This window comes from Periplaneta americana, chromosome 6 (assembly GCF_040183065.1).
Source record: "Periplaneta americana isolate PAMFEO1 chromosome 6, P.americana_PAMFEO1_priV1, whole genome shotgun sequence".
Lineage (NCBI taxonomy): Eukaryota > Metazoa > Arthropoda > Insecta > Blattodea > Blattidae > Periplaneta > Periplaneta americana.
Genome location: NC_091122.1, coordinates 138571666 through 138586548, shown reverse-complemented (window position 1 = coordinate 138586548; position 14883 = coordinate 138571666). Strand labels below are relative to the sequence as shown.

Here is a 14883-nt window from a genome sequence, read left to right as displayed (position 1 = left end):
CTATAAAAATGTGTAAAAATTGTAATTGTAATATTGTAATATTTTGACTTGTTCAACATCTTAAAGCTTCATTGCTCATGTAAGATCTATGGAATAAAATAAATGAATGAATACCTACTGTCTATAATACACGAAACAATAACCCAGATCTAAGTTCTACCCAAAACTTTCAAAGCAATATTTACCAATTTATGCATGTTTCCTGACTGGTATTTCATCCACAGCTCCATCCCATCTCCTGTCTCAGAACCACCTTCAGTCCGCAACTGCCCCAAAATACCCTGCAACAGGACACATCACAATTACATTTCTTTGTAAGTAGCTTACATTTTCGGCAGGCTGCAAAAGGGTATCTGTCGGATACAGGGGGGAGAGCCATTAATCCTTCCCATTGAAGGCTTTAAGGAACCAACCTGGACAAATACCCAATGTCCCATCCCTACCTTCCCGTGGTGCAGCTGTTAGTAAGCATAATTTTACGAGCTGAACTAAAGGGAGGGGCTACTCATCCATTAGCACTGGTCAGCTTGATGAGTTAATTTGGTATAATTTTCCTCTATCCAATACCTAATTCCCTCTTTACCCTTTCCTATCCAGTCCTCTGACTGAACTCTTACTTTCTTCGATCCCAACGGCATTAGAGCATTCGAGGCCTAGGGGTTCATTTCCCTTTCCTTCCTTCCTTCTCTTTCTACTTTTCTGTTCCTAGTGCTGACCTACTATGGCACTAAAATCGTCCTCCAGTGGCTTAAGGAGGGAAAGTTGGTGATCAACAAGATCTCCCAGCTAGGTCCAATGGACCCTTCGACCAACAGCAGGTGTGGTCCTTCAGACATTCTGGGGGTTGTGTGTGAATGAAGTAACCACCAAAACGTTAAAATATGGTGTTCACTTAAATCGGCTACAACTTGCCATTTAACCGCTCAAATATGAAATGAGTACCATTAAGGTAAAATTATCTGGAGGTAAAATAGTCCCCCAATCGGATCTCCGGGCAGGGATTACTTTAATAGTACAGAATCAACTAAATATCTTACAATGGAATGCTGGTGGTATAACATCAGCCAAGAAGACTGAACTAGCCAATATATTCTCAGATAATAATATAGATATCTTCCTTATTCAAGAAGCAAACCTTAATGCTGACCAACTAAAATATTTTAATTTTAAAGGTTTTAATATGAAATTGTTACCCAAAGGTAGACAGATCAGTAGTGGAATTCTCGCAGGTACATCAAATAAATTAATTACAAATTTTCAAATCATAAAAGAAATGGATAATCAAGACAAATTAGAACTAATAAAAATTGAAGTATGGAAAAATCAGCAACATTTCAAAATCTACAGTGCCTATAACCCACCTAATAATCCCCTTGATCTAACTTTGTTTGATATACAACCTAAAACTATCATAATTGGTGACTTTAACACCCCTCTCAACTTCGGGGCTACGATAATGTAAACCAACCTGGAAAAATGATCATGGACCTCCTAAATACTACAACCGCAGAACTTGTCTACAGAAAAGAAGATCCCCCTACTTTCATTCATTATTCTGGTTCTGGTACAAATCCAGACTTATTACTAGTAACATCAGATATCCATCACGAAACCAAGAAAAAAATAATTGAAGACCCTGGATCTGGCCATAGAGTCATCATTGCTTCTATCCATCTCCACCAAAACCGAAGAACAGAACCCTACAATAACAAAACAACATGGAACTTTAAAAAAGCGAATTGGAAACTATTTACAACACAACTCGATGAACACCTCAAGCTCAACACACCACTAATGGAAAATACAAACTCAGATAGACTGAACAAATATTTCTGTGAATCTCTTCTTAAAATTGCAAAAAAGCACATTCCACGAGGCAAGCCAAAAAAATACATCTCATTCTGGACAGAAAACCTGAATTTATTGAAACATGATAGAGATAAAGCAAGAACCAAAGCAGAACATAGCAAACACCAGAAGATACTCAAGATTGGATGAAGAAGACTGCCATTCTTAAAAAAGCAATCATAACACCAAAAAAAGAACAGTTTCAATAAATTTATTGAAAATATTAATTACAGAACCGGTAGCACTAAAACATATAAATTTCTGAAGAATATTTCCAATACACAGGAAAATACTGCCCAACCTATTATTCATAATAACAAAACACTAACAGATAGTAGAGATATAGCAAATGCATTTAATAAACACTACTCAAACTCTCACAGATTACACCCCAATATCAGAAAAACTGACAAATTTATCAAAAGAGAATTACATAAAAATAATAAAAACAATATTACTAGTACAAAACCTGAAATATTTCATCAAAATTTTACTTCCAAAGAATTAACTTTAGCTATACAAAATTTAAAAACCAAGAAATCTCCTGGCCCCGACAACATTCATTCCGAATTTTTTAAACATCTGGGGGAAAAAGCCAAGTCTGTACTTTTATCCATTTTCAATTTATCATGGAACACCTCAATTCCTGCAGCTTAGAAAAAAGCAATCATTGTACCAATTCACAAAAAAGGGAAACCTGCTGATGATGTTAATAGTTATCGACCAATAGCACTATTAAGCATGATAGCAAAAACCATGGAGTCCATGATCTCCAACAGATTAGCTTGGTATTTAGAATCCCAAAATCTTTTATCATCAAGACAAGCCGGCTTTCGACAACTACACTCTACCAATGAACAAGTCATACGCCTCGGCCAAGAAATAAAAGACAGTTTTAACAAGAAAGAAGATACCTTGGCAATATTTATTGACTTTCAGTTAGCATATGACTCTGTTTGGAGAAATAAATTATTACTAAAACTCCAGAAATTAGGTATCTCCAGCAATATGTTCAGATGGATATCAGAATTCCTTAGTCAAAGATTCATTGCCACTAAATTCAATAATTCACTTTCTAGTTACAAACATATCGAGGTCTACCTCAGGGTGCTGTCCTCAGCACAACTTTATTCAATATTTATATAAATGACTTACCCTCCCTATTAGAGGAATCAAACATGAAAACAGCACTATTTGCAGATGATATAGTTTTGTGGACTTCCGGATCTTACAGACAGAGACAAAATTCAAAATTCTGCTCTTAAAGCTCTAAATCAGTTGACGAAAAAGTTGCCACCTTTAATGACATGGTAATACAATTATTCGACAAACATGCACCTTTAAAGAAGAGACATGTCACTCACCGACCTGCCCCATGGCTGAATGACAGTATTCGTAATCTTATGACGTCACGTGATACTGCTTTCCGGAAGTACAGACACAACAAATCTGCCGAAAACTTTAACAACTACAAAAAACTTAGAAACAAAACCACACAAAGCATTAGGAATGCTAAACGCCGTCACGCCCTGAGTCTCGTCGACCCGTCCATTCCCCCTCGGTGTCTTTGGAATAACTTACGTGATATGGGAGTAGGGAAGAAAGCATCAGAAGCTGAAGTTATAAACATACCGCTTGATAAACTCAATGAATACTTTACCTCACCTCCCACTATACGACCTGAAAAACAGTCAAAACGAAATACAATTAATACTCTCCTAGCTAATCCTCCACCTTCTCGCGAAAAATTTTTCTTCTCGCACATTACTGATTCTGAAGTAAGAAGGGCTCTTAAAAGCATTAAATCTAAAGCACAAGGCACTGATAACATAAGCATAGTCTTTATCAATAAGTTAGTCGATGTCGTGCTTCCCGTAATAACTCATATTTTCAATTCTTCAATTATCACGTCTGTTTATCCGCAACTCTGGAAAACAGCCTTGGTACGCCCACTTCCTAAAGTAAATTCACCTACTTCTGCAAAAGACTATAGGCCAATCTCCATTCTTCCCGTTTTATCTAAAGCTCTGGAATGCATCATTCATAAGCAGTTGTCAGACTACCTAATAGAATTTAATCTTTTAGACCCTTTACAATCAGGATTCAGAAATGGCCATAGCACTTCTACTGCTTTGTTGAATGTTACTGAGGACATACGCGCAGCCATGTATAAACGACAGGCTACTGTACTAGTTTTATTGGACTATAGCAAAGCCTTTGATTCTGTTGACTTCGATCTACTATTAACTAAACTACAAACGCTACACCTTTCTGATAGTGCTATCACCTGGATGTACTCCTACCTTACTGGCCACCAGCAGCGTGTCATATCTAATAATCGTTTCTCATCCTGGCGTACTGTATATACAGGAGTTCCTCAGGGATCAGTATTAGGCCCCTTGCTCTTCTCTATTTATATAAATGGAATTTCCAACTCATTTAAGCACTGCAGATATCAAATATATGCAGACGACGTTCAATTGTATATTTCAGCCTGTCCCGACGCACTAAACGATAGCATTAATAGTCTGAATGAAGATCTTGATTCCATCTCTTCCTGGTCTCAACAATTTGGGCTTAACCTAAACGCATGTAAATCACAGGCTATTCTGTTCGCGAACCGTAGATTAATTCCTGAAGTCAACGACCTGAATATTCCACCTGTGAAACTGAATAAAACAATCATCCCGTTTAGCTCTACCGTCAAAAATCTCGGAGTACATTTCGAATCTAATCTCAATTGGGATACGCATATTAAATATACATGTAAGAAGGCATTCTCTATTCTCCATTCACTAAAAAGATTGTATCATTATCCATCTAAATTAAAACAGACGCTGGTACAGACACTCATTCTACCTCACTTCGATTATTGCGACGTTTTGTTCAGTGATCTCAGGATTGATTCCGCTCAGAAACTACAGCGTGTTCATAACGCGTGCGTCCGCTTCATTTGTAATGTTCGATACTATGATCATATCTCACCTTCTTTCAAGAAGTTATCATGACTTAGGTTACATGAGAGGAGAAATCTGCACTCACTTTCTCTCTTATATCGAATTATGCACTCTTCATCCCCCTATTATTTATTCGCTCGATTTCATACTCTCTCTCGCTATCATAATATTAATACTCGATCACAACGCGATAACACGCTAGAAATTCCACTTCACGCATCGTCTCTGTATTCCTCATCCTTCACTGTTGCTACCTCTCGTCACTGGAACTCTCTGCCACCTGAAGTCAAGGGCTGCCGAACATTGAATTCTTTCAAATCCAAGTTAGAAAATTATCTTATGACGAGTTGCCAAACTAACTTACTATTATGACAAGTGTTGTATTGCATGTTTCCACGTATTCACATTTTTTTTTATGTTCTAATGATATTCAACTTATTTTATATTTTTGTTTTCATATTTTCCGATAATGTTATATCTCTAATGTGATAAGTTGAGCTATATATAATCTTAATTTTCCTTATTGTGTGTACTTAGAAATATTGTATTCACTGTATACTTTGTACTGCATTATTTTATTACTACTATTAGTATTATTATTATTATTATTATTATTATTATTATCATCATTATTACTATTCTTATTTTTTATTATTATTATTATTATTATTATTATTATTATTATTATTATTATGAATAATTGTCTTTTTTTTGTATGCCTCGTTTATTTTGACCTGCTGTTCACATATTATTATGCTTTTTTCTTTCTTTCTGTATGTTATATATTATGTCTGATTTCTTCTTATTTGTTGTTTATTTTTTATTATTATTATTATCTTATTCAGTTTTGTGTGTAAAATTGTAGTGTAATTTGTAAATTTGTAGTGTTTTTGTAACGCAGTCTTTACTCCTGGTTGAGTGTTAGAGAAGGCCGTATGGCCTTAACACTGCCAGGTTAAATAAATCATTATTATTATTATTATTAAATCAACTACATGAATGGAATACATCAAATTTGATGACACTCAATTTAAGCAAAAGTAACTACCAAATATTTTCACTCGGTAAAAAAGAAAGAGAATTCTATATCCAATACAATGGCCAACATCTTCCTAGGACTTATGAATCCAAATATCTTGGAGTTATTTTCGATAGTAAGTTAACATGGTGCAATCATTTGAAATACATTTCTGAAAAAGCTCGTAAAAGATTCTCCCTTCTAAAAAGACTAGCAGGAATGAAATGGGGATGCTCTAGGAATACTTTGAACACTAAATACAAAATGTTTATACAGCCAGTGCTGACATACTGCGGAGAAATTTTAATTACTTCACCTTTCATAAACGACATAGAATATGTTCAAAAACAAGCTCTCAGACTCATTACTGGTGGAATCAAAACAACTCCAATAGATTCTATGAGATTCCTCACTAATATTAACAGTATCAAAATGACAATAGAAGAAAAAGCACTGATTCAATATGAAAAACTTATCAGATTACCAGGAAACAATTGGCATTCATACAGTGCTCTCTGTAGATTGAAAACTCAAAAAAGTTTCATATCCATTGTTCAAGAATTAAAAGAGAAAATCAATATCCCGAATTTAAAAGAAAACTTACAAATTAAACCAAACCCTTTAACTCTATTAAATATAGAATATAATCTAAATTTAACAGAACAAATACTGAAATCAGAAGTAAACACTGAAATACTGAAACAATTGTCTTTAGAGACAATTAATATTAGGTACCCTCCACAAAACTGGCTTCATTTATACACCAACGAATCCTTTATCTCCAGAGAACAAGGTGCCGGTGCAGGTGTTACGTGCTGTCTCTTCTCACTTTATAGATCACTTGGATATGGAACAACAAGTTTTGATGGTGAAATCATTGCAATAAGTGAATGTCTCAGGAATCTTCTATGCCACATCAATAAATTTAGGAATGCAGTTATATTGTCAGACTCCAAAGCAGCTATTCTATCAATCGTCTCTAAACACACACCTTCATCTCAAACAGCAGAAATAACTAAAATGCTCTCTCAATTAATATCACTCAGTAAAAGAATTGTATTCCAATGGATACCATCCCATTGTGGAATCCTGGGAAACGAGAATGCAGATGCTTTAGCAAAGAAGGGCAGCACTGCTTCTTACAGACCTGTTACTAAATCTATGTATTACTCTGTGAAGAGATTTATTAAATCTACATACTTAGACTTCAACAAACAACATTTGATAACACAATCCCAAGGGAAAAAATGGAACTCTCTGCATCAAAATCCACAGTTAATTCCCGATTTACCACGAAAATCGTCTGTAGCTGCATTTAGATTGGCAACAGGCCATGATTGTTTGGCTAAACACCTGCATAGAATTGGAATATATCAGTCCCCTAACTGCCCATTGTGCAACTCAAACCAAGAAATGAATTCGAAACACCTCAAAATCTGTGCTCCACTGGCTGGTCATGATAATATCTTTGAAAAATATTGGAGTGCAAGAGGTCAAATGACTTTATTGTCAGACGCCTGGCATTAGAAAACAACAATAGCAACAACATTTTCGGCAACCTGTGAAACAGCAACATATGCAAAACTGCACTGGTAATAGAACATACAAATATTCAGAAACATAAATCCACTAAATTCTTAACTATATTCTGCCACTGTATTATTATTACTGCCAATTTACTCTCTTTAAATATCAACATTTGTTAATAATCCATCTTTACCAGTTTATGCACGTTTACTGGCTGGTATTTAGCCACAATTATCGCCCATCTCCTGTTCCAAAGCTGCCTTGTTACCTCCTCCACAGCCTGCAACTCCCCCAAAACACCCTGGAACAAGACACACAACAATCACATTTCTTTACATTCTCTGCAACCTATGAAATAGCAAGATATGGAAACTGCACTCATAATAGAACATGCAAATCTTCAGAAACCTAAATCCACTACATTTATATTCTCAACTATTTCCTCACTGTATTATAACTACTCCTAATTACTGTGTTTAAATATCGACAATAGTTAGTAATCCATGTTTACCGGCTTATGCATGTACCCTGACTAGAATTTCCTCCACAGTTGTCGCCTCCAATCTCCTGCCATCATCTTCTGTGTCAGTTCATCCAGAGTCCGCATCTGCCCCAAAACACCCTGGAACAAGACTCATCACAATCACATGTCTTTATAATTTGCTTCAATTTTCCGCAACCTATGAAACAGCAACATATGCAAACTGAATCAGAAGTAGCAGCACATCGCCAAAAATCTAAATCCACTAAATTTTCATTCTTTCTCTCATGTTGTTACTGTAATATTTAACTACATTCTATGACTACATTATTACTGTGTTTAAATATCGACATTAATTAGTAATACATATTTACCACTTTATGCAAGTATCCTGATTGCAATTTGCTCCACAGCTGCCTCCCATCTCCTCTGGCTGTGCTGCTTCACTACCACCATCTCATCTTCTGTCACTTACTCCACAGAATCTAACACCTACTCCTAAACTGCCCAAACGTCCTGAAACAAGACACGTGACAATCACATTTCTTTACTAGTCGTTTAAATCTTCAGCAACCTATGAAGCACCAAGCTATGGATACTGAATTCCTACTACTAATTCCATAATCTAGAAAGTGAAAACAAAAACCTTGACAAACTACCCCCACTCATTTTCTTCATAACAAATTCCATAAACCAGAAAGTGGAAAGAAAACCTTTCAAAACTGTCCCCACTCATTTCCTTCATAACAAATTCCATAATCTAGCAAAGTGGAAAGAAAAACCCAGCAAAATTGCCCACACTCATTTCCTTCATAATCTAGCCAAGTGGAAAGGAAACCGAACAAAATGCCCACATTCATTTCCTTCATAATCTAGCAAAGTGGAAAGAAAACTGAGCAAACTGCCCACACTCATTTTCTTCATAACAAATTTCATAATCTAGCAAAGTGGAAGGAATACCGATCCAAATTGCCCACACTCATTTCCTTTATAACAAATTCCATAATCTAGCCAAGTGGAAAGAAAAACAGACCAAACTTGCCCACTCTCATTTCCTTCATAACAAATTCCATAATCTAGAAAAGTGGAAAGAAAACCTAGCAAAACTCCCTACACTCATTTTCTTCGTAACAAATTCCATAATCTAGCAAAGTGGAAAGAAAAACCAAGCAAAATTGCCCGCACTCATTTCCTTCATAATCTAGCCAAGTGGAAAGAAAACCGAACAAAATGCCCACATTCATTTCCTTCATAATCTAGCCAAGTGGAAAGAAAACCAAGCAAAATTGCCCACACTCATTTCCTTTATAATCTAGCCAAGTGGAAATAAAACCGAACAAAATGCCCACATTCATTTCCTTCATAATCTAGCCAAGTGGAAAGAAAACCAAGCAAAATTGCCCACACTCATTTCCTTCATAATCTAGCCAAGTGGAAAGAAAACCGAACAAAATGCCCACATTCATTTCCTTCATAATCTAGCCAAGTGGAAAGAAAACCAAGCAAAATTGCCCACACTCATTTCCTTCATAATCTAGCCAAGTGGAAAGAAAACCGAACAAAATGTCCACATTCATTTCCTTCATAATCTAGCCAAGTGGAAAGAAAACCAAACAAAATGCCCACACTCATTTCCTTCATAATCTAGCCAAGTGGAAAGAAAACCGAACAAAATGCCCACATTCATTTCCTTCATAATCTAGCCAAGTGGAAAGAAAACCAAGCAAAATTGCCCACACTCATTTCCTTCATAATCTAGCCAAGTGAAAAGAAAACCGAACAAAATGCCCACATTCATTTCCTTCATAATCTAGCAAAGTGGAAAGAAAACTGAGCAAACTGCCCACACTCATTTTCTTCATAACAAATTCCATAATCTAGCAAAGTGGAAAAAAAACCTAGCAAAACTGCCCACACTCATTTTCTTCATAACAAATTCCATAATCTAAGAAAGTAGAAAGAAAACCTAGCAAAACTGCCCACACTCATTTTCTTCATAACAAATTCCATAATCTAAGAAAGTGGAAAGAAAACCTAGCAAAACTGCCCACACTCATTTTCTTCATAACAAATTCCATAATCTAAGAAAGTGGAAAGAAAACCTAGCAAAACTGCCCACACTCATTTTCTTCATAACAAATTCCATAATCTAGCAAAGTGGAAAGAAAACTAAGCAAACTGCACACACTCATTTTCTTCATAACAAATTTCATAATCTAGGAAAGTGGAAAGAAAACCTAGCAAAACTGCCCACACTCATTTTCTTCATAACAAATTCCATAATCTAGCAAAGTGGAAAGAAAACCTAGCAAAACTGCCCACGCTCATTTTCTTCATAACAAATTCCATAATCTAAGAAAGTGGAAAGAAAACCTAGCAAAACTGCCCACACTCATTTTCTTCATAACAAATTCCATAATCTAGCAAAGTGGAAAGAAAACTGAGCAAACTGCACACACTCATTTTCTTCATAACAAATTTCATAATCTAGGAAAGTGGAAAGAAAACTGAGCAAACTTCCCACACTTACTTTCTTCATAACAAATTCCATAATCTACACTCCGTGTCAGAGCAGCAAGTTACTGCAGGCTTTATGGGACAACAAACCCTCACACCACAACCACAGCCAAACAATCAGTAACAGTAATTGTCCAGGGGTATGGTGGAGGGCAAGTACGGCAGAGCATACTGGCTCCTTGTGTCTACTATCCATTATAAAAATATGTTTTCTTTAAATGGGTATTGAAAATTTCCCCTTCAGTTTAAATTCCTTCTTATTCTTAGCACCAGTTTGTAAGAAAATTTTGTGGCTGACGCGGTATGTTTAGCATAGTTCTTTCGTTGGAATTCAATATTATTTTCCGGGTTCGCAAATTTTTTAAGCTTTCTGTCGACTTTTCTATTGTTTCAGTACGACAAGAAAGAGCAAACTAAATGAAAGCACTATACTGACTTATTCTTACACAGCGATTGGAAGCTCAACTAAACTAAACTAAAATGAACCTAATACAAAAAAAGACAAGCAATATTTACACAAAACTACAATAGCAGACACATTATAGAAATAGTAAATTAATTGAAAGCACTACACTGACTTATTCTTACACAGCAATTTGAAGATGAACTAAACCAAACCAAAAGCTAATTGTATACAAAACAACACACAATATTTACACAAACTACAACAGCAGATTGATTAGCAATGGACACTTTCAAACAGGATAGTAATACGTTTGCACGAGCCCAGCGACAAGCAGTAACTGTCAATCAAGACGGGGTGATGTTTCAAGGTTACAATTCTGTCCCTGCTGACTTCCAATATACAAAGGTGCTTTAAATATTTCTTCCAAGAGCTATTGTTAAATGAGCAACATAGTTCCCTATTCCAAATCCTCAGTAACTTGCTGGTCTGATACAGAGTATAGTAAAGTGGAGGGGGGAGGAACTTTGCAAAACTGCCCACACTCATTTTCTTCATAACAAATTACCAAAGTGGAAAGAAAGCCGAGCAAAACTTCCTGCACTCATTTTCTTCGTTTCATAACAAATTAGTAAAGCGGAAAGAAAGCTGAGCAAAACTGCCCACACTCATTCCATAATCTAGCAAAGTGAAAAGAATACCAAGCAAACTGACCACACTCTATTTCTTCATAAATTTTAAATATACGGTATTTACCTAAACATATTCATTTATATATATATATATATATATATATATATATATATATATATATATATATATTTCATTTAATTTCAATAGTTTATAACCCTACCTTAAGTGCACAATTGTCCTGTCAAAAAGGCATTTAAATCTTCATACCAGTCGTCCTCATCACTCTCGGGAAAAGCAGAAGCAGCCATCCTCCACAGGTCCGTGTACAATCTGGAAACAAGTTCCAACATAATGTCATCTCAATCTTAACTGCAATATACATTCTCTATTTTATAATTCCTGTTTTCACTTCCTCCTCATATTAACCCGACACTACTCACTATGACAATTTGGCAAGTATCAAATTCAAATCATAACCACACCAAAATCAAAATTATCCCAACATTGATCCCCTTTCTTAACAGCTATCCACTAGAAAAACCTTCGGTGAAACGAGCGTTGAGCGCATTCCGCCGATTTTGGAATAGACACCGACGTACTTGAACTGCCAACATACAAAACAAAAAAATCACACTCAATCGCTTTCACCTTCATCTTGACGGGATAATAAAAGCCTAACCTAACCTAAGTGCGTCGGTGTCTATTCCAAAATCGGCGGAATCGGCGGAATCCGCTCAACGCTCATTCAACCAAACCTTCTCTAACCGCTGCTAAATCATGAGTAGACTCAGCATTTTAGGTAAAAACCTTTTCTCTTTCTCACAAAATAGGTACTATACATGAAAATAAATTAGTAAGTACATAACTTACATGATTTATAGAATTATATGGCCAAATTTGGTAAACTTATAGTACCGGTACATAAAAATACCGTACCTACATTTACGTTAGAATCTGGAAACAGTAAAAGAATACACCCAATTGTGCAGGACATTATCTTTAAAGATTGGTCATTGTTAAGTTCTTAACCTCCTACAGTTAACATCAAGAGTTAAAAAAGCTTTTAAAGTGTAGGCCTATTTCTTTTAAGTATTGCATCCATTCTAGTGTTTGTGAAAAGTGCCAGTATGCCGAAAATATCGGCAGCCAAGTCATCATTAATTCAACAGTGGATACAAGAATTTCCTACTTTCTCTACAGACGGCTGAATTGTCTATTGTGATATAACTTATGTATCAAAGAGGTTATTCTTCACGAATTTTCACTATCATGTTAGCAATACTTAAGTACTGAAATTACAGTGCTTCTAGGTTTACCAGATCTATATACGGCCACTACATTGAACATCTTAGTTTGATAATTTTGTCTCCTAAGCTTAAATTGATATAAAAGTAATGAATGATGGCGTGATGGGATCTAATTCTCGTGTATCCATTAATAGGCATTAAAGTTCTATTAAAGCTCACAACATTTTCTAAATACTTTCATTGCAGTTTTTTAATTATACTAATTTTTGGCTATTCTTTCAGGTAAGCTCTGAACAAAAGTCACATTTAAGTCAACACGTTAAAGGGGCTAAACATTAGACAAATGCACAATGAAAATCGTGTTTCAAACAGTCACTCTTACCAAACAAATCACATTTCAAAGGCGACACAAAAGAAATAAATTCCATGCACATTTGTGTCGAGCCCTCGTCGCGACAAACATACCCTTCAATACATTTAAAAACTGCCAATTCAGAAACTTTCTACAGAAATACTGTCATCGCAACATTCCATTGCCGTAATCTGCACTAAGAAAAAACAACTTACATAATATAATACGATCATACATTCAGCAGGATAAGGGAAGCTACAGGTGATTCATATATTTGGATCTTTCTTGATGAGACAACTGACAGACTTGGTCGTTATTTTCATTGTCGGAAAATTCGATCCTCATTCGCCATCTACACCTTACTTAATCTGCGGTGAAACGAACGTTGAGGGACTTCTGCCGATTTTAGCAAGACTTCTGTTGCATTCAAATAATTATAAAATACGATAATTTCATCCAGGGAGCATCCATTTTTGGTGCAAAGATAATTCGTTTGGCGTGTTTCTTCATTGAAATTAATCCAAGTGGGTCAGTGTCTATTCCAAAATCGGCGGAAGTCCCTCAACGCTCGTTTACCATAAATCTAATTATTTCGTAACTCTCACAGTCCTAAAAGTAATCTCACCTAGTTTCGTTAATTTCATACGGCATACTTATATCCATTTTGTATACCAAAACCACAACGCCATAAAATTATAAACCTTACAAGAGCCGGCCATATTCGTTTTCCATCGCAAATCGTCACCAGCCAGAATTGCCAACACACATGATAGCAAAAATTACTAAACAGTACTATCAAAGTCGTCAGATTCCTTATTATAATAAAGAAACCGTGATTTCTGCGCTTGAAGTGTGCAAAAAATTACTCAATCTCTATTTCAGCAAAAACAACTTGTTGGCAAAAAACAATTTTAAATAATAACATGCAACGACAAAATAGCTCAATTGGCAATTCTGTTCATCATCTCGAACTCTCCGAGACGCCGTCTCGCGAAGAAGCGAACTTAATGAACGTAGAACTTAAACTTTTATATATTTTCTCCTCTCCTTTCCCTCTATTTCCCTTCTATTTTCACATTACTTTCCCTTATATTATCTCCTCTACTTTATCCTGTATATTCCCTCAATTTTCTCGTCTATTATATCCTCTTTTTCCTTTAATATTTCCCCTCTATTTTTCATTCTTTTATCCCTCTGTTTTCCTCTCCATTTTCTCCTTCATTTTTCTCTCTACTTCGACCTGTTTTCTCCTCTAGGTACTTTCCCCTGTATTTTCCTCTCTATTATCCCTGTATTCTCTCTCCATTTCCTCCACTATGTTGCTCCCTATTTTCCCCTCCATATTCTTCTCTACTTCTCCTCTACTATCACCTACATTTCCTCCTTTATTTTCCCTTCTATTTCCTCTCTATTATCCTTATATTATTTTCCTCTATTTTCTCCTTCATTATTTCCTCTACTTTTTCTCTATTAACTCTGTTTTCTCCTCTGTTATGCTCTCAATTTTCGATCCATTATCCATCTATTTTCTCCTCCTTTTTCCTCTACTTTCTCCTCTATGTACTATTATCCCCTCTATTTTCTCCACTATTATCCATATATTTGTTTCATATATCTCCTCTATTATACCCTAAAATTTCTCCTATATTTTCCACCCAATTTTTCCGTCTACTATTTCCTCTATTTTCTTCTGCATTTTGCCCACTTTGCCCTTTACTTTGTCTCTGTTTTCTCTTCTATGTTCTCCCTATTTTCCTCCTCTAATTTCCGTAATTTTTACTTTATTCTACCACCATTTCCACCCTTCTTACTTCTCTATTTTCCTTCTATTTTCTCCTCTATTATTTCCTCTCGAATGAGATAACAGTCAAATAACATAGGAGACAATAGACAATGTAAT

At 35.5% G+C, this 14883-nt stretch overlaps 1 protein-coding gene across 3 annotated transcripts in view; it reads right to left on the bottom strand.

Annotated features, from left to right (window-relative positions):
* Positions 1–13727, bottom strand: part of LOC138701798 (cell division protein ZipA-like) — a 32276-nt gene extending 18549 nt beyond the window's left edge. For 2 of the 3 annotated variants that reach the window (XM_069829060.1, XM_069829062.1), the window contains exons 1-6: positions 13609–13727; positions 11605–11714; positions 8206–8347; positions 7862–7972; positions 7544–7651; positions 186–281 (exon numbers count right to left, since the gene is read on the bottom strand). Coding sequence is in view for 1 of the 3 variants with exons in the window: in XM_069829062.1 (XP_069685163.1) it covers positions 186–281; positions 7544–7651; positions 7862–7873 (216 nt within the window). In the remaining 2 variants the exon portion in view is untranslated. The remainder of the gene's footprint in view (positions 1–185; positions 282–7543; positions 7652–7861; positions 7973–8205; positions 8348–11604; positions 11715–13608) is intronic. The other variant, XM_069829061.1, reaches the window with a different exon arrangement.
* Between the last annotated feature and the right edge of the window lie 1156 nt (positions 13728–14883).